Below are 26751 nucleotides of genomic sequence, written 5' to 3'. Positions count from 1 at the left end.
TTAAAACCTGGGGTGGCTCAACATAAATTTACCATATGTTAGGCACCTATATGAAAACCTACAATGAGGAATAGGATCAAGAACTGAAAACAGGAAACCTGCAGATTCATGTCCATGATTGAGAAGGTAGCAGCAGTCATGGAAGAAACTCGAGAGAACTTGTAATTTTCTCTTATTCTGCTCTGATTTGTATATGAATTTGATGGTGTCTTATTTTCAGTTCTTGATGTTGGTTGTGTTTCATAATACTGATCCTGATCATGGTTTCCATAATCATCCTATTCTATAACAGTTTCTTCTTGTGCATTAACAGTTTTCACTTTTACAATATGATTATGTGAATTCACTCTTCACACCCTTGTAAATTCACATTTACCAGGTCAACATAAAATAACAATGCACTTCAATGAAATTTACTTTTTTGTTAATATTTCTATTTTTCTAACTAACTGGAAGATCTCAACAGGATACAGATTATGGTTCAAAAATTTAATCAGACAAAATCTATACACAATCACTGAGTGGAAACTAATGCACAAATTCTTTACATAACTTTCACTGAATTTGATGTGCTGTAACGTGCTAGTAGTAGCTATTGTTAGCTTTCATTGAAAATTACCTGCTCTCCAGTCGAAAAGAGATTCCAAAAAAGGGCACTGATAAAATAGAGGACTGATGTAAGTGTCAGGAAACCATGGAAAGAGCCCACCAACTCCACAAAGTATCCTGCTCCAACAGTTCCTACAATAGCTGCCAATGTTCCTGCGGTGTTGGACATGCCTATTAAAATTCAGAAACAAAAAAGATTAGAGCTAATGGAATTGCATCAAAGAAAAAAGAAAGATTGAGGTCAAAATGCTGAAACTTGTCAAAGTTACATGAACATGCTCTAATTTTCCAGATTCAAGGTGTCAGAGTGACATTTATTGAAACTAAGGCTGGAGACAATAGAAAGTAAGGATGGTACCATGTAGCACACCAACATACTGTGGAGCAATCTCCTGGCAGCACAAGGAAATTTTGTAAGAACAAAGCAATGATAGTTCTTAGGTGAAGTTCTAAATTCACCGACCTGTAGGTTAACAAGAAAACCAGCATGACTGAAAGAACTTAAGCCAACAGCTGCAGTAAGCCAGGCAGATGCAAGAGAGGGACTTGTTGCTGCACTTAATCCAAGAAGACATATTCCTGGGCCAATGAAACCAATCGACTGCAAAGAGCTACTTCAGGTTAAAAATTTTACATATTGCATCTGATCATATTTCAAGATCAACATAAAGAAGAAAAAAAGACTGTAAAGAGCTATTTCAGTTAAAAATTAATGATATTCTACAGTTCTACCAAGAGACAAGTTATATAGTGATATGACCATAATGCAGATTGACATGGAAAAAAAGAATATCCCAAAATTTTGTACTGCAAGACAATAAATTCAGACATGAAAAACCTTTCCTTGATGAAAATGGCAATCCAACAAAATTTTAGATGATAGGCAAACAAAGTGGCTCGCTGTTGAAATAGCGATAGGCCTTGCAAATACAAGAGAAGAAACGAGATATAAAAAATTAAATATTTTATTGATATGAAACAAATAAAAATATACAAGAAAAATCTCACTACAAACACACCCATATACACCTAAACTACCCATCACTCTCTCACAAGGTTGTAAGTATCGTATCGTTACCCTCATCGGTCAGGCCCAAAATAAGTATTATATAGTATCGCAAAAAAAATATTTTTTTAATAAAAAATTACAAAAAATTCCAAAAATTCATGAAAAAGAAAAAACTAGCAAAAATTATAAAAAAATTATAACACATGAAACAATGATGAATTGCACAAAATACAACCATAAAATCACATATGAAACATTTATGTCTCTATGATCGCATAAGACATCATCAAACATCAACTATCTCACAAGAATGCAATATTAAATATCTTGCAATTAAGAACATGCCACAAGACTCATACTTTCATATTACATAAACAAAAATATTATAGCAATAGTTGCACTTGATTTTCAATCGGTTTTCACTAATTACTTGAGTGTCCCATTGCCATGCCGGATCATATGATGTCATTTTTGTTGGAGTGTGGAGCCTTATTTCTACCTTAACCCATTTACTTGAGTGAAAAATAGTGGAAATGCACTTTTACTTTAACAAACCGCAAACGGATCGGCTCCCAAATCGCTCTTACGAGTCCTAGGGTGCATGGATACCTCTCTAATGACTTCTATACAAATGAGGGAGTCAGTCCTCAAGAGGTCTTTAAAACCCAAAACTAAAAAAATATTATTCAGCCTTTTTTTAAGTGTGTTGACTTTATATCGTACGATACACCCCGTATCCTGTATCATACGATTCATATGATATACGAATGTATATTATATCGATATTTCTTATAGTAACAATATGTATCGATACGGTATGGTACATACAACATTGCTCTTTCATTTTATAAAGCACCCACCCACCAATATATATGTTAACGTCGGCTGGTTCCTGGCAAAACAGTAACAGAGAGAGAGAGAGAGAGAGAGAGAGAGAGAGAGAGAGAGTAATCATATGTTTTCATTAGACCCTAATCCCTTCTTAAAGGAATTGGTTAAAAATAGGTTACCAAAAGAACCCATCTAGTTATTACTAATTAGATAATGCTACCCAAAACCAAAAAGATATTTTCCTTTAACACTCCCCCTCAAGCTGGAGCATATATATCTATCATGCTCAGCTTGTCACAGCACTTAAGAAATCCCACACTAGCAAGAGGTTTAGTAAACACATCGGCAGCTTGATCCTCTGAAGCAACGTGACAAGTAGAGATTTGTCCTGTCTATACTAGATCTCTTATGTAGTGACAATCAACTTCAATGTATTTTGTCCTCTCATGAAACACTGGATTATTTGCAATATAGGTGGCTGCTCTGTTATCACATCTCATCACCATCAGCGTTGAGGTCTGTACATGTAGATCTCTGAGAATTGATCTAACCCATATCATTTCGACTACAGTTTGGGTCATGGCTCTATATTCTGACTCAGCACTCGATCGAGCTACTACGGTCTGCTTTTTACTTCCCTAGCTTATTAAATTTCCACCTATAAACACACAAAACCTCGTAGTGGACTTTCTATCACTAACGTCTCCTGCATAGTCAGCATCCGAATAGGCAACTATATAAAGAGAGGAGCTTGATTTGTATAGTAGTCATTTACCTGGAGAAGACTTTAAGTACCTAAGAATCATCATTGTTGCCTGCCAATGTACTTGGGTTGGTTTATCCATGAACTGGCTAATCTTGCTCATGGCTAGAGAAATATTTGGTCTTGTCACTGTAACGTATAAGAGTTTACCAACTAGAGACCTAGAATTTCTACTGTCAACAGGTTGTGCTTCTTCAAACAAGTGAAGTTTAGGATCCATTAGAATGTTAGCAGGTTTGGCTCCTAACATTCTTGTTTCTTGTAGCAAATCAAGTACATACTTCCTCTGTGATAGAACTAACCCTTCACGGCTTCGAGCTACCTCTATACCCAAAAAATATCTAAGAGGACCAAGATCTTTGGTAACGAAGTGCTTCTGCAGATGAGCTTTGGTATCTGAGATATCCTTTTTATTGCTCCCTGTAACTATAATATCATCCACGTACACAACCATAACCACAACACCAGTGGGAGTTTTCTTAACAAACAATGAGTGGTCTGATGCAGACCGGTTAAAACTGAATGCGGACATACTCTCAAACAACTTCTGAAACCACGCACGTGGACTTTGCTTTAGACCATATATTGTTTTCTTTAACTTGCACACCTTGTAACACTCTCCCTGAACCTCGAAACCCGGAGGTTGCTGCACATACACCGTCTCTGACAAATCACCATACAAAAATGTGTTCTTCATATCCAACTGGCATAAGCCCCATCCATTATGGACAACCACTGATATGACTAGCCGAATAGTGCCAAGGCGTGCCACAGGAGAAAAAGTTTCAAAGAAGTCTACCCCATACGTCTGTGTGTACCATTTTGCCACCAACCTGGCTTTGTATCGTTCAATAGAGTCATCTGAATTGTACTTAATGGTGTAGACCCACTTACACCCAACAATATCAGCATCAACAGGCGAAGTAACTAACTCCCAGGTATTCTGTGAAACTAAGGAATCCATCTCATCTTGCATAGCCACTTTCCATTTGGAGTCTAGGACAACCTGATGGTGATCTAGTGGTAGAGATTCAGTGGATAGAGCTATGATGAACTTCTTCATATGACTCCCAAGTCTCGCATCTGTAACAAAGTTAGAAATGGGATGTAAGGTACATTGCCTTTTACCTTTCCTGATAGCGATTGGCAAATTATCATCCACAATAGATGCTTCAGTCGTAGTTGGAGGACTTGCTTCTGAGGGAGAAGGTAGTGTAGGTTATGGTTCCGGAGGAGATCTACGAGCATATACCAGAGGGGGATCATGATATCGTGACTGAGTGTGAGAGGTAGGAAAGCTTGAAGGAATGTTAAAAGTTGATTCCAAAGGAAAAGGTGGAATAGGTAATAGCATTGCATCACCCTGATCACATAGAAATCTGGAGGCAGTACTTGAGAAGAAGGGAATGGACTCAAAGAAAGATATATCTGCACTGACATACTCCCTACGAGCGATGAGATCATAACACCTGTACCCCTTTTGATTTCTTGGATAGCCCACAAAGACACACTTTATAGATTGAGCCGACAGTTTGTCTCGATGAGGCCCTAGTTTATAAACGAAACAAACACACCCAAACACCTTAGGAGGGATCGAGAAAAGAGGTGCATTGGGATATAGGATGTTCACAGGAATTTGTTCTCCCAATGAGGATGATGGCATGTGATTGATAAGGTAGCAAGTTGTAAGAATGGCATCTCCCCAATATGAAGGAGGCATACATGATTGTAGCATAAGGCTGCGAGCAACATCTAGAAGATGTCTATACTTTCTTTCAGCTACCCCATTTTGTTGAGAGGTATGAGCACAAGTGGTTTGAGGTAGAATGCCATGAATCTTGTAAAACCGTAGTAACTCATTGGTTTTAAATTCGAGAGCATTGTCAGTGCGAATGATCTTGACAAGAGAATCAAACTAAGTTTTTATTTCAATAATGAGAGACATAAGGATTGAAGGAACTTCTGATCTATCTTTTATTAAAAATACCCATGATAATCTAGAAAAATCATCAACAATGACTAAATAATAATGACACTGAGACCTACTGAGAACTCTACTAGGTCCCCACACATCAACGTGAAGAAGCTCAAATAATCTTTGACTCGATGGACTCTGACTTGAAGGAAACGAACTCCTGTGGTGTTTACCCAACTGACAGGCTTCACACTGGAATGAGGCAGAAGGAGAAATTTGAGGAAGAATTCTATGAAGTTTTGGCAAAGGCACATGACCGAGATGAAGGTGCCATTGATAAGAGTTGGAGGATGACTCAGACACGGTATGCACGACTCTCAGTGGTTGATGAAGATAGTAGACACCTCCTTCTTCATAGCTTCCACCAATCCTCTTCCCCATCAGCAAATCCTGAAATATACAACACAAAGGATAAAAAAATCACTCTACAATTGTGCTCCTTTGCAATACGACTAAGTGACAATAAATTTTGAGAAAAGGAAGGAGCATGAAGCACATCTGTCAGCTGAAGTAACAGAGAGATGAAAACATTTCCTTGTCCTACAATGAGAGAGGAACTCCCATCGACAAGAACAACCTTGTTATGATCACACATGGGGTCTAGCTTAGAAAAAAGTTTTGAAGATCCACATAGGTGTGTCTAGAGGCGCCTGAATCAATAATCCATTTACTACCTTGCTGATTTAATCCTTCACCTGCGGAGAAAGCAACATCAGCAATGGGAGTAACTGCGTTCGAACTAGAAGGGCGTTGAGACATCAATTTTTCATACTCTGTGCGACTGAGAGTGACCGAGTCATTGGAGGAGCCAGTGGCAACCTCCATGTCAAGCTTCACAATTTGAGCCTTGGACACATTTGATATCTGAGAAGTAGGGGGTCTACCATTTTTATCCCAACACCTGTCCTCAAGATGTCCCAATTTGCCACAATAGGTGCACTGAAATCTACCTCTTCCTCATGTACCTCTGCCTCGACCTCTGCCACACATATTTAAGAAATTTCATCTTTCCCAACCTGGAGTGACTACAAGAGCTGATGTTTGTGAATCAGAATGAGTTTGTGGAAGAGTGATAGTCAATCTACTCAGGCGGTTGTAGGCTTCGGCAAGAGTGGGGACATCCGATCCTGTCAACATCTGAACCTTGGCAACCACAAATTCAGATGATAGTCCTGTCAGAAATCTTGCAACCATAGTTTGCTCCTGATGGGACTTCTGCGTGGTACAACATAGGGGCATGTGTGCATTCAACCTCTCTAATGCAGATTTGACAGATGCATAATATTGGGTCAGCGTCTGATCTCCTTATTGTAGTTGGTAAATCTCATGCTCGACTTGTAGGATGCGGCTCACATTGATCTCGTGAGAGTACGTATCTCGAAGGTTGTCCCACAATTCTTTAGCAGTGGTGTAGTAAATAAGTCCATCAGCGATATGAGGCAATACACTGTTCATCATCCACGACATAATGATGTCGTTATCTTCATACCATGTGCTAGATTTCCCAGTTTTATCAGGTGGTTCCGGTTCTAAAAGAATATGTTTTTTTCGATGACTAGAGACGAACATCATAAAAGTCTGGGACCACCTCGCATAGTTAGAGTCATCTAGCTTGACAGATGACCCGTACGAAAAAGGATTCACAAAGGCTTTATAATCTCTAATCAGTTCCCTTTTTAGATCACCCGCCATCTTGACTTAGTCTCAAACAGCCACCAGACTTGATCTAGATCTAATCAGTCCAAATCAGATCTGTGACACACAAGAAACAGGAAAGCATGCAAGAAAATCAGAAGTTACAGGAAAGCACGTCAATCAAAATCAGAAGTTATAGAAAAGGCACGTCCGATCTGACGTAGGGACTCGTCAGATCTGATATAGGCCAGGCTCCACCACGATAATGTCACAACCAGACCTGTCGTTAGATCTGATTTCAGATCAGCGTCTGACGCAAAAAAAATACCTTCAACAGACCCAATCTCCACTTGATCTGGTCTTCTCCACGATCCACATGCCACAATCAACTTCCACGTCAATCTGATCACATTTGGGTAGCAGCTGGCGACTTCAACCATGACATAAAATCGAAGACTTGATTTTCTTTCCCAAACATTTCTTAATCACGACAAAAATATCCATATCTGAGTAAGATCTGATTCCTCCCCTTTTCAGATCTTCACCTTGTACACGACGAGATCTGGCACCCATGATCATTGGGTCTTCATCCAACTTCCAGATCTGGCTTCAGATGTGAGTCATGACCTCCAGTCAGATCTTCATTGTCGTGACTAGGTCTGACTGCAGATCTGTCGCCAGATCTGATCTTCACCAAGAGGCACTGAACGTTGATCAGCAAAGGAGCGATGGGATGTTGATCTTCTCCGACTATCCGATGAGATATTGCTTGAAGGAAGCTGAGACTGGAACTCAGGCACCCAAGATCGCACGCTGTTCTGATACCATGTTAACGTCGGTTGGGTTCCTGGCAAAACAGTAACAGAGAGAGAGAGTAATCGTATGTTTTCATTAGACCCTAATCCTTTCTTAAAGGAATTAGTTAAAAATAGGTTACCAAAAGAACCCATCTACTTATTACTAATTACATAATGCTACCCAAAACCAAAAAGATATTTTCCTTTAACAATATATAAGAGGAAGAGGGAGAAAAATGAGGGACTAGCCTAATGGCTAGTTGAGAGAGGTCCAGTGGCTAGTTGGACCCGTTGGGACTAGTCCAATGGCTGGATTGGTAAACATATTTTGACCAACAAGAATATATATATATAAGCAATAAAAACAGTCATTTAAAAAATGACTAAGAAATAAATAAAGTAAAATTCTTATTCTACCCCTAATGGTATACATTAAGTATACTCAATCTATACAGTACCTAGGCTAATGACCAAACACTCGATAGGTATATCAAAGATATACCTAGAATACAAAAGGAAATGCAAAAGATATACAAATAGAAAAGGATATACCAAGTACACCTAGGTATACTTTGGTATGAAAATACATACCCAACAATACATATATCTTAGCACTGTTAGCATAGTTAGTAGATTCATGCATGCTTCCCACTCAAGCTCATATGAACATTGTGCATCGCACTTTGAGGTACCTAAAACAGAGTCCAAAGAAAGGTATTCTATATGCTAATCATGGGCATTTTGACATAGAGTTGTACATAGATGCAGATTGTGAACTTGATTTCATGAAAGAGCAAAAAGCAAATGGTTCTATTCTGATCGAGTGCAGAGGCAAAGTGATGCAGAGCATTTGGACCATTCTACGCTTTAAGAAGAGCAGGAGGAGGATCTGCCAATGGTTACCTGATATGTGAAAGCTTACCCAAAAAGATCTAACCCAAATTCGACCCATTTGTGTCCAAATGGATCTTGAGGGCATTTTGGTAAATTCACTTCAATAATTTTCTGAGAATTTTGATTCCTACATCTCAGAAAATTTACTCTTATTTTTTGGTTCCTATTTTGTGAATTTCGAAACCTTAAACAATGTTGTATTATTTTTATTATTTTATTTTATTTTTATAGGGGACAGATCTTACGGATCCAAATAGTTCTTATGCCCATTAGGATTCGTTTTGTGGCACTAGAAGGCATAAGCAGTATAATGGGTAGTTTTTTAATTTATTTCCAGCGACGGATCCGGATGAAGATCCATTTGGGTCTCAATGCTTAAAGATCCAATCCGTCCAAAAGGAAGCACCTCATTGGTGCAATGAGAGGTAGCCCCTCATTGGTCCAAAATGAGGTGGCTCTCTTCCCCAAGTAAGCTCATTCCCAAAGTGATTCCTATTGGGCCTTGAAGAGGTGGGCTTTCATTACATTTCCAAGAACCCAAGCCACCTCTCTAGGGGCCAATAGGAGTTGACCTCCCTTCCAAGGCTCCTACAAAAGAAGCAGAAAAAACATGAATGGCGTTGTTTTGCTAACTTTGAAAAAAATATGGAAAAATGGTGGAAAAGAAAGGATGAGAAAAATGGAGAAGAAATGGAAAGCTTGAATAAAAAAATGTGTTCTTGGGGAACTCGTTTTTGTGGTTTGGAACTTTGGAGTATTGAATCTTTGCTAAAAAAAATTTGGAAAAGTTTTGAAGTGAGAAGAAAAAGAAGAACAATCCTAAATTGGTGACTTTGAGTTTTGGTGAACTTGAACTTGTTGGTGTGAACAAGTTGGGATCGTCCAAGCTGAAATGCCTAGGACGTCCCTGTGGTGACGTGCTTCTCCACTGCCACTGTTTGAGAAGGACGTCCTCCATTGGTACCAGATGTGAAGGACGACCCTCCCTTGCTGCTCACTGCTGTCATTCATTGTTGTTACTGCTGTACCTTGATGCTTGACGTTTTGGAATGTCTATTACTGTACCAACTGGTGGCTGGGCATGAACCGACCCGGTGACATTCGAACCTTGTGGCCGAACTAAACCAGGCCGCTGCCAAACCAGATCAAAAACTCTCCCTCTAGAGTGATGAGCTGCTGTTGTTGGAATCGTATTGGTGGTCATTTACACCAGATTCACATTCTCTTTCCCTTAAACCGAAACTCGTGTTGTTATGCTACATGTTCAAAAAAATTAGTTGTGTGAGATTTGTGGTGAATGATTCAAAGAAATTTCTGTTGTGAAACTTCACTTTCTGAACCTGTTCAAATCTGATTAAAACAGCATATTTGTTGCTTAAAACTCTGTTTGAAAATATCATAACTGACAGTGCAATCGCCTGTTGAGAATAGCGAACGGTCTTCATTTGGTGTGTGATACAAGTGTTGGTATCCGTAGTTTCTATATTGTTTGATGAATGTACTGTTGGTGTTTAGTGGTGGCAACATCTGATTTGGATTTGTGAAATTTCGTGTCCATTTGCGAAACAGCATGAAATTACCAGTATTTGTTGCAACGTGCTGTGCATTTTTTCTCTGTTTCCTGCAATCTGGCTTAAACCTGTTAACAGCCTGTTTATGTGTTGTTTTGTTGACTGATTCATGCACCAATCTGATTCGTGAAATCATACATCCCTAGCAATCTGTTTGTTTGTTATTGTCGTGCATTGTAGGCATTTTTATACACCCACGAACAGATCATCCACTCTGTTCCTGGCGCAGAAATTCTGTCACTAGAATTGGGCGGCAGTCATACCGTGTGGTTGACTGGTGCGCAGAATGCTGGCCTGGGTCAGTGCCATCTTGTTTCCACTTCGAACCCACACCAAACTGGGTTCCAAACTGAATATCAACCTTAAAGATTATTGTCTGAACTGTGCCAAAATTTAGGGTACTGCTTGCTGTCCATGCACTAGTCCATAAAACTGGATTTCAAATTTTGCATACCCTTTTGATGTTCTGTATTGTTGATCTGAATTGATAACCATTGCGCGAACTGTTTCCATGAGTAAATAACTGTCATTGAGCATTGGCTGAAACTTCATACGCGTAATCAAATCAGTCTCGATATAGGTATATGCATATATACATAGATCTAATCATAACTGAACCTTATATATATATATATATATATATATATATATATATATATATATATATATATATTAGTCTTAGGGAGTCTAACATAGTTAGTGTTCTATTTTCGAAAACAAAAAAAAATATTTGTTTTCAAAATTTATTTCCTTTTAGGTTTTATCGCTTCCGCATCGTACACTTGGAATGTACGCATTTTCGCGAGACCGACCTCCCGTAGTTGGGTCGCGTCTGCATCACAAATTATAGGGTTGTTGCCCATAGAATATGTGAAGGGATGTAGCTAAAACCCATACTTACAGAATTGGGATTGAGTGTGAAAACACCTATACACTTGTATTGTGATAATAGAGCAGCCATTCAGATTGCTTCAGATCTTGTGCACCATGAAAGGACTAAACATATAGATATGGATTGCCATTTTTATAAGGGAGAAGGTGGAAGCAAAGCAATTCCAAATTGTTCATGTGCTTACTCATTCCCAATGGGCGACATTTTGACCAATGTTGTTAGTACTTAGTAGAGCCCAACTCCTAGAGACTACTAGAAATCTGGAGATGATTATTCTCCCCAACTTGAGTGGGAGTGTTAAAGGGTTATGTTATTGTTAAAATGTATTGTATAAGATATATATATATATTTATGATGTAATTAGTAATGCCTTTTAGGGGCATTTTCATCTTTTCCTTTTTATGTAATAGTAGCTGCCCATTAGGGGCAGCATTGTAATTCTTCTTTTTCTTTGTTTTGTCCTTTCACTAAAGTGAAAAGACATTAATGTAATTGGCCCTTAGAGCGCAAGGGCTCTATGAGCCCTCTTGTGGCCTATTTAAAGAGGCTTCTTGCCTCTCCCTTCTTAGCTAGTTCTAAGCATTTTGGAAATAATATTTTTATTTTTATATTTGTGTTTTTGTTCTCTTTTGAGAGATTAATGTGTTAGCCCTTAGTGGCTCTTTGTATTTGGCCCATAAGTGGCTTGTGTATTTGTAAATGTGCACACTTGTAGACCTTTTGTGGCATTGTGTTTATGCACTTGTTATGTCATTACATTGTAAAGAGCTAAAAGCTCTTAAAGGCATGTTGATTCGAAAAGAGGAGGTGTTGAAAGCTCGGATCATGTAAAGAAGCTTACGGTGAATCTACATCAACTTGCGACATCTACTTCTTCTTCTTCTTGTCTCTCTATCTCTCTTTCTCCTCTTCTTATCCGCTATGGCTAATAAAGAAATTGTAATAGTTGTTCTCATCAAATTTGATGGTAAAAAATACAATATGTAGACAGCAGCGGTGAAAAGAATCCTTATGAGCAAAGATAAATGGCAATTTGTTGACGATTCCGTATTGAAACCACAACCAATTCTCATAAAAATGGTTGTTGGAGCCGATGGAGAACCTAAGGAGATCCTTAAGAGAGTTGAAAGAGAAAAAACTAGGTTTGATTACAAAAAAGCCTATATGGAGTGAGAAGTGGGTCATGCCAAGGTTTTTTTCCTCTTTATTGGTAGTATGCATGAGGAGTCATGCTTTAATATTCTTAAATTTGAAAGAGCCGATGAAGCTTGAGAATATGTTAAATAAACCTATACTAAAAAAGATGTTGCTCACAAGCGGGATCTTAAAGACAAAATACATAGTTGCAAGCAAGGAGATAAAATAATGAGGGAATACTATAATACCCTCAAAAGACTTTGGGATCAATTGGCTAAGCTTGTGCTTATATGAGAGACGCCTAATGATGCTCAAGAATGGAAGAAGTACAAGTATGAGGAACAAGTTCGGGTCAATATTATTTATAGGGAAAAAACTCTTTCCTTGCATGAAATCTTGGCTCAAGTGTATATAGAAGAGACACGGTTAAAATCCATGTTAGATTCTAAGGAGATCAAAGATAATGTTTTGGCCGTTTAAAAACCGGGTACAAACCACCACATTTTTCAAAACCTTACTATGAAAAACCTAGATATGATGACAACAAGAAAAAAATATATTCATATGTCATAGTAGTTGTTGTTGTTGTTGTATATGTCATAGTTGCGGAGAACCGGGATACATCAAGCACTATTGTCCCAAGTTCAAGGGAAGAAAAGACAAAAAGTGGCATATGTATGAACGTTTCATGAAGAAAAAAGTGAAACTAATGAAAATTCAAAATCCATTGGAACCATGTTCTCTCAAATCATGGAGGTCCTTCATCAACTAATCAAGAACTTTTCTTCCTCTCTTTTTGGGAGCAATGGTCGCTACATCTTCACCTCCCGAGAGTCGTAGTCTCATATGACTCCACATCTCTTTGCTTTCTGAATGTTGCATTAATTCAATGCAAAATAATGTTTTTACCACTGATGGATCCTCTCTTAATATAAAAGGCATTGGAAATTTCAAAAGTTTTTCAAAATTTTTTATTTCAAAAATAAAATTTGTCCCAAAATTAAATTTAAACATTCTCTAAATTTTTCAAATTACCGACGATGGGTGTAGTGTCTCCCTTTCATCTAATCAATGTTAGGTATAGGATCTCCAGTCTAGGAAGCAGATTGGAAAAGGACATAAAAAATGATTCTTCTATTACATGGATCATCTTTTGCTTCCAAAAAACAATTTTTTTTATAATGTTCAAAATGTAGACATAGTTTTATGGCATCAAAGACTAAGACATCCTAGTTTATTAAAGTTATCTCATGTACCACATTTGAACAAATTTTGTAATAAAAATTTTCATTGAGGATTGCGTTTTTGACAAAATGAAAGCTCTTTCCTTTCCCAAAAGGACCTTCTTTTCTTCTAAACCGTTTGAATTAGTGCACTTAGATGTATGGAGACATTCTTTTATCTTATCTAAAGGTGGTTACTCTTATTATGTGATATTTGTTGATTATACTAGATTTTCTTAGATATACTTTCTTAGGCACAAGTATGAAGTTTTTGAAATTTTAAAAAATATTATAACCTTGTCAAAATTTAGTTTAAAACTGAAATTTTCATCTTTCGCTCCGACTCGAGGGAGAGTTTATGTCAAATGAGTTCAAAACCTATTTTGACAACAATGAGATTTTACATCAAAGATTATATGCTTATACACCAAAACAAAATGGTTAAGTTGAGAGAAAACATAGGCACATAATTGAGACCACTAAAACTCTTTTAATTTCAAAAAATATTCCTAAGCAATTTTGGGCTGAAGGTTGTTTGATTGCTATGTACCTTATTAATAGACTTCCATCATCTAAGCTTCAAAATATTTCTCCTTAGAAAAAACTCTTTAAAACCTCTCTTGTTTATCTTAGATTAAGGCCTTTTGAATGTAAGTTTTGTTCTCACTAACAAAAATGATAAACTCTCTTCAAAAGTTATACTGTGTGCATTTTTTGGATATGAGAAAACTCAAAAGAGATTTAGATGTTTTGATTTAGAAAAGGACAAACTTTATATATCAAGGAATGTTTACTTTTTGGAGAATGAAAGTTTCTTTCAAAATGTACCTAAGAAGAACTCTGAGTATTCTTTCTTATTTGAGTTACTACCTAAAAGTAGTAATGATTCTTTATTTAAGAATGTTAGTAACGAAGAACCTCAACTCAATCTTCAAGATGATAAAAATATTGAATCAAAAGAACCTAATGTATTTCAATATAGAAGACGTGAGAATGATAGACAACCAAATGCTCTAGAAAATTATCACTTTAAAAACCCAACAATTAGAAGTTAGAAGATCAGATCGGACCTCTAGACCCCCTGATAGATTTGTTTCATATGAATTATTTTCTCCACAATATAGAGCTTGTCTAGCTAAGAATTTGTCCTACTTTGAACCTGCCACATATACTCAGGCAAAGAAATGTCCCGAATGGATAAAAGCTATGAATGTAGAATTAGGAGCACTTGAAAAATCTAAGGCTTGAAAAATATCTGATTTGCCTAAGGATAAGAAAATCATAGGTTACAAATGGGTTTATAAAGTTAAAACTAAGAGTGATGAAACCTAGAAAGAAACAAGCCAAGTTAGTTGACAAGGGTTACGCACAAAAATACAGGATAGTCTATGATGAAACATTTGCACCTGTAGTTAGGATGACTACCTATGACCCTCATAGTTGTTGTTGTTAAAGGTTGGTCTATCTACCAAATGGATATAAAAAATATGTTTTTAAATGGAGATTTAAAAGAAGTTTATATAGATATACCTCCTGAATATGAAGCTCCTCCTGATAAGGTGTTTTGATTAAGAAAGACTCTTTTATGGTTTAAAAGAGACACTCAAAGCCTGATATGATCGTTTTAATTATGTTATGCTCAAACTTGGTTTTAAATCTTGCTATACTGATATTGTCATGTTTACTAAGAAATCTGATGCAAGGATTGTTATTTTCCTTCTTTATGTCGATAACATGATCATCAGAGGTGAAGACAAACATGAAGTAAAGTATACTAAATGTATTCTTAAAAAATATTTTGAAATGACTGATCTTGGATTTTTTAGTTTTTTTTAGGAATTGAAGTTGCTTATCTCCTAGGAGATATTTACTTTTTCAAACCAAGTTTGCTAATGATATTATTGACAGGTTAAGAATTACTGACAAAAAAAAGTGGCTACCTCTGAAGTTATTGATGTCAAAATGAAGATTGATGATGTGACGCCTCTAGATGATCCTACTCTGTATCACCAAATAATTGGAGTTTAACTTATTTAACTATTATTAGGCTTGATATTGCGCATGCGGTTTACAGTGCTAGCCAATTCTAACATTCTCCCACCACAAGCTTGTTAGATATTTACAAACTTTTACCTCTAGAGGTCTTTTGTTATCCTCCTCTTCTCTTGAGCAGATTGCTTATTCTTATTCAGATTGGAGAGGAGTCCAAATGATCACCGTTTAACTACTGACTTTTGTGTATTTTTAGGTGATTCTCTGGTATCATGAAAATGCAAAAAGCAACAAAAAGTATCATTATCATCTATTGAAGTTGAGTACTGTGCAATGACTACTACAACATTTGAGATGGTTTGATTGCGAAGATTACTTGAAGATATGAGCGTTCATCTCCAGATACCCTCCATATTGTGTTGTGACAATAAGAGTGCAATATACATAACTGACAACCATACATTTTATGAGAGGACCAAGCATATAGAAATAGATTCACTATGTGCATGAAGAATTCCTAAAAAAGACCATCATTCTACCTATGTCACTTCCTAGTATCAATTGATGAACTTCTTTACTAAGGCACTTTTGTCACCTTGATTTCATTTTCTTCTTGAAAAACTTTTTGTGATCACACCATAAGTTTGAGGGGGGTGTTAAAATGTATTGTATAATATATATATATATATATATATATATATATATATATATATATATATATATATATATATATATATGATGTAATTAGTGATCCCCTCTAGAGGAATTTTAGTTTTTTGCTTTTTATGTAATAGTAGCTGCCCATTAGGGGCAGCATTGTAATTCTTCTTTTTCTTTTTTGTCCTTTCACTTTCATGAAAGGACATTAATGTAATTGCCCTTAGAGCCGTTGAGAGCTCTAAGAGCCCTCTTGTGGCCTATTTAAAGAGGCTGCTTGCCTCTCCCTTTTTTTTATATTTGTGTTCTAGCTCTCTTTTGAGAGTTTATGTGTTAGCCCTTAGTGAGGCTTTGAATTTGGCCCATAAGTGGCTTGTGTATTTGTGGATGTGCATGTTAAAATTGTATATATATACTTTTCTTCATTTTTCCTTTTCTTTTTATTTTTTGTCTAGTTCATTTAGAACTAGGTTTAGTTATTTTTTAACTAGACCTTGACTAGCCAACAAAATGTTGACTAGTCAAAAGAGTCGTTGGAGCTAGTCCAACGGCTCTGTTTGTAGCTGTTGGACTAGCTCCAATGACTCTTTTAGAGTCCCTTCTTTCCCCTCTCCATTGTATATAAATAGGGGTCATTCCCCCCTTAATATTTATGCTTCTTGCATGAATGTTTATCAATAAAACATTATTTATTTTAAGCCTCTTATGTTTGCCCCTTTAGTGGGTTTTGTGAGTTAGCTCATTTGTGACTTTTGGTGTGTCCACTTGGCATTATCGTAGATCTTGTTGGAGGTTATCATTTCTTTAAATGGTATCAAAGCGAGGTCGCTCTTGACTCTTGAGGATTGCTTAGTCTTATTTTTCATGCTTGTAGGAGAAAGAAAGAATTTCTATTCAAGTTCTCGTGTTATTATGCAAGCGTAGTTCATTGGCTCATGTATTTGTGGTGGTGTGCTCGTGCTATTACTCTTTCCTTTCTCATCTATTTTTTTTTTCATCTTTTTCTCTCTACTTTTCAAGAATGGATGACAATGAGAAAGTCATCATCGTACCCATGAAACTCAATTATACTAATTTTGTAATGTGGTCTTCAATAATGAAGCACCACATATGAGAAAAAGGATTGTAGGGATTAATTGATGGTTCTGATCCGAAGCCTAAACTAGTCATCACGAAGGTAGAGAACGAAAAAGAAGTGTCTCTTATAGATGGTGAGAAGATTACAACATTAGCTGCTTCCATGAAAAAGTGAAAAGAGTGGAGAATGTGGCATGCTAAGATTATGTCTTGGTTAATCAATAACGTGGATATTAAAAAGTGCTTTAGTCTCGCAAAATTTGAGCATGCCAACAAAGCTTGAGAATACCTTAAGAACATGTATTCACATAAGGATATTGCACATGTGTGCAATCTACAAAATAAAGTTCAGACAATGACTCAAAAAGACAAAAGTATTAGGGAATACTACAATGAATTGTCCGAACTTTGGAAAGAATTATTTATTCTTGAGCCTAAGTAGCATTGCCCAAAAGATATAGAACTCTGGCAAAAATAATTTGATGCAGAACATTTCTATCAATTTATAAATAGCTTGAAATCGAAGTTTGAAAGTACCAAATTGGCTCTTCTCCATAGAGAGAAAATATCCTCTATTGTTGACACTATCGAATAATTGAGTATGAAAGAGAATAGGCTAAGAGGGCACTCTTTGAAAAATGAAGATGACTGTTTTGGCCGTCTCTAGACTGGAAAACTAAAGGAAGCCCTACATGACATCTCATTGAAAACAAGAAAATGAACATGATAACAAGCCTCGTTGGAAACAAGGCAATGATTATGACAGAAAAAAAATTATTTGTTAGAATTGTCATGAATCTAGGTACACTAAACCTCAATGCCCAAAGTTTACAAGAAGGAAGGAAAAGAAAATAGCTTCAGTTGGTTCTTCACAAGAGACAAATGAAAACAAACCTCATGATGCACTCGTATCGATGTCACAACTTATGAAAATTTTCTAACCTCATCTCAAAGCGGTATCTTCTTCAAATGAAGCCTCAACTAGAGCAGCAATTTCATCCTTCTTCGATCCTGGTAAAACTCCTTGGCTTCTTGATTCTGGTGTTTCCTTTCATATGACCCCTAATAGTAGTTCTTTGTCCGAATGCCATACCAACTCAAGCGTGTCAAATGTTTTTACGGCCAGTGGTACATCTCTTGAAATAAAAGGAATATAGAATTTCGAAAAGATTTTACAAAACTCCAAAAAAATTACCATTCCAAAAGTTAGATATATTCCTAATTTAAATTTAAATATCTTATCAATTGTACAAATATCTGACCATATAATGTCTCCTTCAATTCTGATGGTTGTTGGGTACAGGATCGCCAGTCAGGGAAGCTGATTGGGGAAGACCATAGAAAATGTGATTTCTATTACATGGATTTTTTGAAAATACCCAAGGATACCTTTTGTTATAATGTTCAGAAATTAGAGTTGGATTTATGACACAAACGACTTGGTCATCCTAATGTATCCAAAATCCAACACTTTTCTGAAAATTTTACATGTAAAGACTATATTCTTGGTAAAATGAAGAGATTACCATTCCATGAAAGAACTTTCTTTTCCTCTAGACCGCTTGAGCTAATACATTCGGATGTTTGGGGATCAACACCAATTATATCAAAGAATGAATATACATACTATGAAATTTTTGTTAATGATTTCTCTAGGTATACTTGGATCTACTTCCTTAAACATAAGTATGAAATCTTCTCACATTTTTAAATATTTTACAACTTGGTAAAAAAAAAGTTTGAAAAGGATATTTCTATTTTCCGTATTGATTCAGGAGGAGAATTTTTATCAAAAGAATTTAAAGATTATCTAAATTTGCATGGTATCACAGATCCAAACTTTACTAATAGTAAAAGTGCCAAAAGAATTTTGGGTTGAAGCAGCTCTAATTGTTATGTATCTCATCAATAGGATGTCATCTTCCTCTTTACAAAATATAACACTAGTTGAAAAACTCTTTAAATTATCTCCTGATTATGCTAGACTAAGAGTTTATGGATGCAAATGTTTTGTTTCTACTAACAGAAATGATAAACTCTCTCCTCGTATTATTCCTTGTGTCTTCTTGGGTTATGTAGATTATAGGTGCTTTGATCTTAAAAATAAAAAAATATGTTTTACGTAATATGATCTTAAAAAAAGAAAGTTTTTTTTAATTTGAAAAGGCTAAGAAAGTAGATGAATTTTTTTTTATTTGATTTAAGTTCAAGCTATGAAAAATGTGATTATGAATGTGACCTTGATAGTGATCTTGATATAATAGATTAATGTAATTTTGATAATGGTCATGATAATATAATTACTGAAGAGCAAACTCATAGGAACAAAAACTATTTACAATATTCTAGGCGTAGGGACCTTAATCAACCAGGTGCACTGGAGAAATATGTTGATCAGTTTGAAGTGAAAACCAAAAGGTCATCTAGGATTTCTAAACCACCTAGAAAGTTTGTCATATGATTTTTTTTCCTTAAAATACAAGGCATTCATTGCATTAATTCATTCATATGTTGAACCTTCAACCTATACTCAAGCTAAAGAACATTCTAAATGGGTAGAAACCATGAGAAAAAAGTTAGAAGCTTTAGAAATGGCTAATACTTGGACCATTCAAGATGTTCCACAAGGAAATAAACCTATAGGTTGTAGGTGGGTATACAAGGTTAAAATCAAGAGCAATGAAACTCTTGAAAGATATAAAACCATATTAGTTACTAAGAGATATTCTAAAAAGTATGGCATAGATTACGAGCAAACCTTTGCTCCAGTCGCTAGAATGACCACTATTAGAACTCTAGTGTCCTTAACATCTATTAGAAAATAGCTTATATTTTAAATGGATATAAAAATTATTTTTCTCAATGAAAACCTAGTTGAAGAAGTTTATATGGAGGCACCACCTGGTATAAATATTCCTAAGAGTAAAGCTCTTTGTTTGGAAAAGGCTTTTTATGATCTTAAACAAGCACCAAAGGCTTGGTATGACCGGTTTAGTCGAGTTATGCTTGATATTGGATTTAAAACTTGTTTGACTGACACTGCATTGTTTGTTAAGATTTCTCAAGAAGGTATTATTATTATTATTCTCTATGTGGACAACATGATCATCACTAGAGGAGACAGACAAAGCGTTGAAGATATTAAAAAACTTCTCAAAAAATATTTCAAAATGACTGATTTAGGCTTCTTAAAATACTCCTTAAGAATCAAAGTTGTTTACTCTCCTAGATGATATTTATTATTTCAGTCTAAATTTGCTTTTGACATTATCTCGAGGTCTGGAATCACAGATGAAAAGAGTTGATACCTTAGAGATGGTCAACACTAAGATGCAAATTGATGATGAACTTCTTGAAGATCCTACTCCCTAGAGACAGCTTATTGGAGCACTCTCTTATCTTTCAATTACTAGACCTAACACACCTTGTACACAAGGCTAGTCAATTTCAGCACACTCTCACTTTTGTTCACATGGAAGCATTTTTGCATATTATTAGATATATTAAGACTTTTCTTTCTTTAGACCTCTTTCCATTTGCTTCATCTTCTTTAGATTTAATTGCTTGTACTGATTCTGACTATGAAGGTGAATCCTAATAACAAGCACTCAACCATGGGTTTTTATGTTTTCTTAGGTGAATCTATGATTTCATGGCGATGTAAGAAGCAGCAGAAAGTTTCACTTTCATCAACTGAGACTGGATATCGAGCCATGGCAACCACAATGATGGAGGTAGTTTGGCTCAGAAGGTTGTTGGCTGATATGAGAGTTCAAGTGACAAGAGCCTCCCGCATGTGTTGTGACAACAAAAGTGCGATCTGTATTGCCAGCAATCGAATTTTTCATAAACGTACTAAACATATTGAAATGAATTATCACTATATTCGAGAGGAGTGTCTACAAGAGACCATTGATCTACCTTATGTTACATCAAAGTACCAGTTAGCAAATTCACCAAACCTCTCGTTGCTCCCCGATTCCACTTTCTTTTAGACAAACTTTTGGTTATTGTACTGTAAGTTTGAGGGGGAATGTTAAAATTGTACCTATATATATTATATATATTTAAATATATTTTTTTTATGTATATACTTTTCTTTAGTTTTTTTTTTTTCTAGTTTATTTAGAACTAGGTTTAGTTCTTTTTGAACTAGACCTTGACTAGTCAACAAAATATTGACTAGTCAAAAGAGTCGTTGGAAGAGTTCCTTCTTCCCCTCTCTACTGTATATAAACAGGGGTCATTCCCCCCTTAATATTTATGTTTCTTGCATGAATGTTTATCAGTAAAACATTATTTATTTTAAGCCTCTTATGTTAGCCCCTTTAGTGGGTTTTGTGAGTGAACCCATTTGTGGCATTGTGTGTCTACTTTGGCATTAGATCTTGTTGGAGGCGCTCATTTCTTTACAATGCACACTTGTAGCCCTTTTGTGGCATTGTGTTTGTGCACTTGTTATTTCATTACAGTTATGAGTGACTTATTTCTTATTTCTTTTATAAATACATGGGCTTTTTTGTCATTTGCTCATTGTATACAGGTTATAGATATGGCTTCATTGTTAGGGGAAATTTTGTCATGAGTTTATGTATTCGCTATAAGGTCATAAGAGACCCATAATGAAAGAGATCTTCCTTTTTGCCCCAATACCTTCCTTTGCTGCATCATCATCTTCTTTCCTCTCTTCATTCCACTAACTTGCACCTCTCATTTCTCTCACACCATTTGCAGACACTCATTCAGTATTTGTTTTTATCACTCATCTAACACCTCAAAATGTAGACATAAGGTCTTCAAGAAAAGAAAAGGCAAATTAGAACATCAATGGAAAGGAAAAGTGAAAAACTGATTTTCACGAAAAAAAAAGTCACGAAGACATAGCAGCATGGTCCATGTAAACATCAGCAAGCCCATGAAAGAGTCAATTCATTGCATGTTAATAGGCTAATTTCTACTAACCATCACAACAGTACACAATAGTTATTATGAATTAATAAGAACATATTCTACAAGAATACAGAGAAACACTGTCTGTTCAAACTTTAAAGATTTAATACAAGAATGAGTTAATGACAATAAAAATAATTTCAACAAGCCATTTTCATGCCACCTGATGAAGCCATTTTTCTGAATTTTGGACAAAGCCACAAGTAGATAATAAAAATGATATAACTTCTTTCAAATATACCTGCATCATCTTACGAGTAACAGTAACACTTGTACCCCATCGAATCAGCATGTCTGAGATAGAACCAGCAACATATCCTAAAGTTGCCATCATGGCCCATGGAAATGCACTGAACCATGCTGCTTGTCGGAGGTCAACTTGATAAATCTGTTTCAAGTGACAACAATAAATGATTTTATTATTGTGCACGTGGTTTAAAGCAGACACCAAAAAGAAATGCAATCAAACTCTTTACCGTGTTAAAATAAATGGGCATCCATGAAAGGATGACAAAATAACCCTGCCAATAACATGTAAACAATAAATTAATATTAAGCTAGACAGGATAAATAATTCTAAACAAGGGATTCTAAAGAATCTAAGGAAAAAGGTGTGCAGATTTAATGAGTATATTTATAGACAGAATCTAAAGAAATTACCCAATTGTGCATAGCATTTGCTGTAATTATCGCCCATGTGGGTAACTTTGAGAGTAAGAGGCGGAAAGGGGGAACCCCTCTACTCCTCAAGGCTGTCTTCTCTTTTGTAGGCTTTGATAGCCTCTGACTGTCTTTTATGTATTTCAATTCATACTGTGATATTTGAGGATGATGATCAGGAGTATCTGATGACGCAGAAAGCCACACCAAAACCCAAAGGAAACCGAATAGTCCAAATATTACAAAGGGTCCAAAAACTCCAGTCTGGGACATGATAATAGGAGAAATAATAAGTCCAATCGCACTGCCAAGATGAAATCCACCCATTGCAAGTGCAACTGCCCTGGACCTTTCTGTTCGGGGAAACCATCTATATAAAACAGTCCAAATAACTTCAATAACTTACCTGAGCAACTCTTGAAGAAGGGACTGCAGAACTCATAAAAAAGGCATGTTTGCAAAGACATATTGAGTCAAAACCAAAACCTAGACCATAGAGATATGGATGTATTTATTTTTAATGAACCATCAAGATAAGAAGAAGATAAAAAATCTGGTACCTTAAGATCATCTTGTTCATGCTAGGGAGGGCAACACCTTCCGCCATACCAAGCAAAACCCGGATTGCAAGTAATGCCAACAATGAACTTTCTGCAGCCCATGGGGTGAGAAAAGTAGCTACTGACCACACAGCAACACCACATGCCAGTACTATTTTACTGCCATGTTGATCTACTAATGCACCCCCAGCTATAGGTGATACTAGATAACCCCAGAGAAAAGATGACTGCAATTAGAAGTTCACAAATAATTAAAATTTATAAGCATATTAGAAGGAAATTGCATGAGAGATGAAATTTTCTTATCGCAGTGAGCAAACACCCACAAGATGAAGTGCTTTAAGTAAAATTCAACCTCAAACTTCAATATGCTTTATAGGTTAGCCTGCTATATTCCTTGTAACTGCCTTTTGTCTTTGCCTTTTGGATTGCTGGCTTATTACAAACTTAGCCAATAGACACAGGCAGTTCCTAGGGCAATGCAAGATCAAGCAAGTGGTTCATGAAGTAATTTTATACCACCAACAACTGATAAATCGTATGGTCCTACTCCTAAATCCCTTCTTATGTGAAGTCTGTGTAAACTAATTGGCTTACGCAACGGTCTCAAGACATAAGGCTGCTAATATATTACCTTTTGGAAATCTCACGTTGCCAAAACATATTGTTTTATGTGGGGCAAGGTGTCTGCAGATCATTTTCCCCAGACCATGTGCATACTTAAGTAAAAAGACTAAGGCACAATTTAATCCATTACCACACAGTAGACAGTGAAGATAGCCTCGAAGTTTTACACCGCCAGAACGGTGAATATGTCCCTGCACCCAGGTGCGGTTCCTCCGGGTTATAAATAGAAAAAAAGGTATGATAAACCTGCATTCAAGAGACAAATGTATTTGATTGCAGAGAGTAGCATTGAGAATTAGCACTTCTTCCTGTTAAAGAATGCAGAAAGAATTTGGTAGTCTTATGGCCGTGGATTCTTGAGATCAGCTATAGCTCAATTGTATCTCTGTTTCAGCCAATGCGGTTTTCCTTTTGTTTTCCCCATACCTTTTTCAGATTTATGTTATCCAAATGGATTTGTAAACTTTAGCTAAATGGATGTCCGATGTGAAGTGGCACAGATTCAAGTCCTCTTCGCAAGATGATAAAATTCGTCTTTCTTGCCCACAGGGCCTACGCTGGGCGTCGGCTTACGCAAGGAGGTAAAGCCGGCGGGAATCGAGCCCCGACTGCTTACCTTTTATGATTGATTATGAACAAAACAAGAAAAAAGTAACCAACCGCTGGCACACATCTCTTAATAACTAACGTTCTTCAAAATTGTAAAAGAATAAGCAAACCACAAAACTCCCAAAAGAGAATAAATTGGTCACCCGGTTTTCCACAGTCTGAAAAAAAAAAGCACACAAGAGAAAAAAAAGAAAATAGTTAAATACACCATAAATACCTTGGTGGGTGCCGTTATTTTCCATAATTCTAAAGGAAATTCAAAACTCAACACCTCTAATTTATCAAACAAACCATAAATTCAACCAAATTCGCACTAATTTAAGCTCGTAAAAAGAAATACTAAATTCAATGCTGAATATCACAAACACCCAACTGCAAAATTGCAAACAAAAACTTAAAACACCAACTATTGGAGCTCAATTAAATCGAAAATCAATGAGAGAGAGAGAGAGGTGGAACCTGAACGACGCCGGAGAAGGAGCGGGACCAGCCGTAGGCCGACGACATGGGGACGACGGAGACCGACATGACGACTCGGTCGGCGTTGCAGAGCGCGAGCGCGCTTCCGAGCATCGCCACGATCTTCACCCTCTCGGAGGTGATGAACTCGAGCGCGCCCTCGCTGGCCGGCGACGGCGACGGGGCCGAGTCTGAAAACGAGTCTGAAACCGATTCATCATCCTTCGAAACGGAACAGGGAGCGGCTCGATCCCGAAACCCCCCGAAAAGCGGACTTCCTCGAGACGAATAACAACAAGAACGAGAAACGAAGAACTCCCTTCTTCTCCTTGGAACCCAGGGAAGCAACGGAGACGGCAAGGACGATCGACGCGTCTCGGATTTAGGGTTTGGAGGCTGACGAAAACCGGATAAACCGGGAACTGTATCGGCAAGAACGAGTCGGAAGCTCATCTTGCCATCGATGCCTCCTCGCGACGAGTCAGAAGATTTTTAAAGGAAACGGGTTCATCCGGTCAAGGCGAGATTACTAAAATACCCCTAGTGCGGCAGTCCTGATTGTAATTTGTAGCCTGGTTTCTGACCTGTCTGAGTCACGTGAGGGATTTAATTAGGACCATCAATGGGTCGGGTTTGTACCGGGTACCGACCCGACCTAAACTCAAATTTCTGGGTGTGAGCATAGAAGGTGCCGTTTGAATAATATTCAGGTCAATCCGAACGCGACCCAAGCAATATCCAGGCCAGGTTCGAGTTATGATTTTTGCCGGATACCCAACTTGACTTGGCTTTTTTGCCCCGCCCCATCTCCAATCCTTCTTTAGGGATGGCAGTGAACCCAGGAGAAACGAGGCCCCACCCCGCCTCGCCCCGTTTGGAAGACATGAAACGAGGATGGAGGTTAAAATCAAAAGCCGTGCAGGAATGGAGGGTAGGATTTTGAGACGGGACAGAAGTGGAGACCTTATCCCCCGCCCCAGTACACTGCCAGTGAGACATATGGCGGAAAACTAATCTCTCCCGAGCTCACATGAATTTATGTTTCCCCTCAATAAACATAAAAAAACAAAAAACCTTGACAAATATTGCACAAAGTAGCATAAATATCAGATTGAACTCCTTGGCCAAACCAGTAGAGCTGCAACTTTATCAAGAGATCGTGGGTTCAAATTCCAACAGATGTCAACCAAAGAAGAAAAAGGGCCAAGGAAAGCAGTTTCAGAGATTATATTCAGCTGGCAGAAAAAAACTTTGTTACCATGTCACATGGATACAAATGCGAACTCGGATGTGACAGGGATTCAAGACGCAAATACATGATTTTTGTGAAAAGCAGGACATAAGGATTCATATTTTTTTAATATTTAATGCACAAAATACATTCTTAATAGTTTTAACAGATAAAAACATCTATGTAAATAATAAAATATAAAAATGATCAAAACTGTGTCGTGTCTCCTGGACACGGGACCCCAACTGGCCTGTCACTGTGACATAGCTTCTGTAGCCTTCAGCATTATATTTGATTAAAACCTTATTACAGCTAGTTACAACAAAATTCTCATATAGGATCAGTACATGCTTGTTAAGGCACATAAATCATGATCATTGTCACATAAACTAGCATGCCATTATTGCGAAAGGTATCATCGCCACTCGGGTTTGAGAATCATACTTGCCAATCAATATCTGTGTGTGTGTTAAACATGACAGGAACAGTTATGCTCTGTTTGGAGCTTTGCATTGAGATGGAAACACCATCTCCATGTGTAGCTAAGATGTGGTGTTCGAGGATGGAGTTGCCAAAAAATCCTCGTGTACGGT

The 26751-nt window shown here is 36.9% G+C and overlaps 1 protein-coding gene across 1 annotated transcript; it reads right to left on the bottom strand.

Annotated features, from left to right (window-relative positions):
* Nucleotides 1-402: 402 nt before the first annotated feature.
* On the bottom strand, nucleotides 403-25437 carry LOC149823170 (putative anion transporter 3, chloroplastic). The gene is made up of 8 exons (XM_090018695.1): nucleotides 24928-25437; nucleotides 23233-23459; nucleotides 22673-23042; nucleotides 22489-22533; nucleotides 22254-22400; nucleotides 1073-1210; nucleotides 968-1001; nucleotides 403-780 (listed from the first exon to the last, which is right to left on the bottom strand). The coding sequence occupies exons 1-8, from the start codon at nucleotides 25378-25380 to the stop codon at nucleotides 599-601; spliced, it is 1596 nt and encodes a 531-aa protein (XP_089874821.1). The 5' UTR covers nucleotides 25381-25437; the 3' UTR covers nucleotides 403-598.
* Nucleotides 25438-26751: the final 1314 nt, after the last annotated feature.

Source organism: Nuphar pumila, chromosome 10, assembly GCF_984573655.1.
Source record: "Nuphar pumila chromosome 10, dmNupPumi1.hap1.1, whole genome shotgun sequence".
Classification (NCBI taxonomy): Eukaryota; Viridiplantae; Streptophyta; class Magnoliopsida; order Nymphaeales; family Nymphaeaceae; genus Nuphar; species Nuphar pumila.
The sequence above is the reverse complement of the archived record's forward strand: the minus strand, read 5'-3'. Positions and strand labels throughout refer to the sequence as shown.

What these genes read in the sequence shown, in the direction of transcription:
- LOC149823170 (XM_090018695.1), bottom strand. Translation starts at nt 25,380, where the DNA reads ATGAGCTTCCGACTCGTTCTTGCCGATACAGTTCCCGGTTTATCCGGT. An exon ending in TTACTCGTAAGATGATGCAG is followed by an intron (nt 1,211 to 22,253) that starts GTATATTTGAAA and finishes AGCTCTTTGCAG; the next exon opens with TCGATTGGTTTCATTGGCCC. An exon ending in GTTTTCTTGTTAACCTACAG is followed by an intron (nt 1,002 to 1,072) that starts GTCGGTGAATTT and finishes TTGTGCTGCCAG; the next exon opens with GAGATTGCTCCACAGTATGT.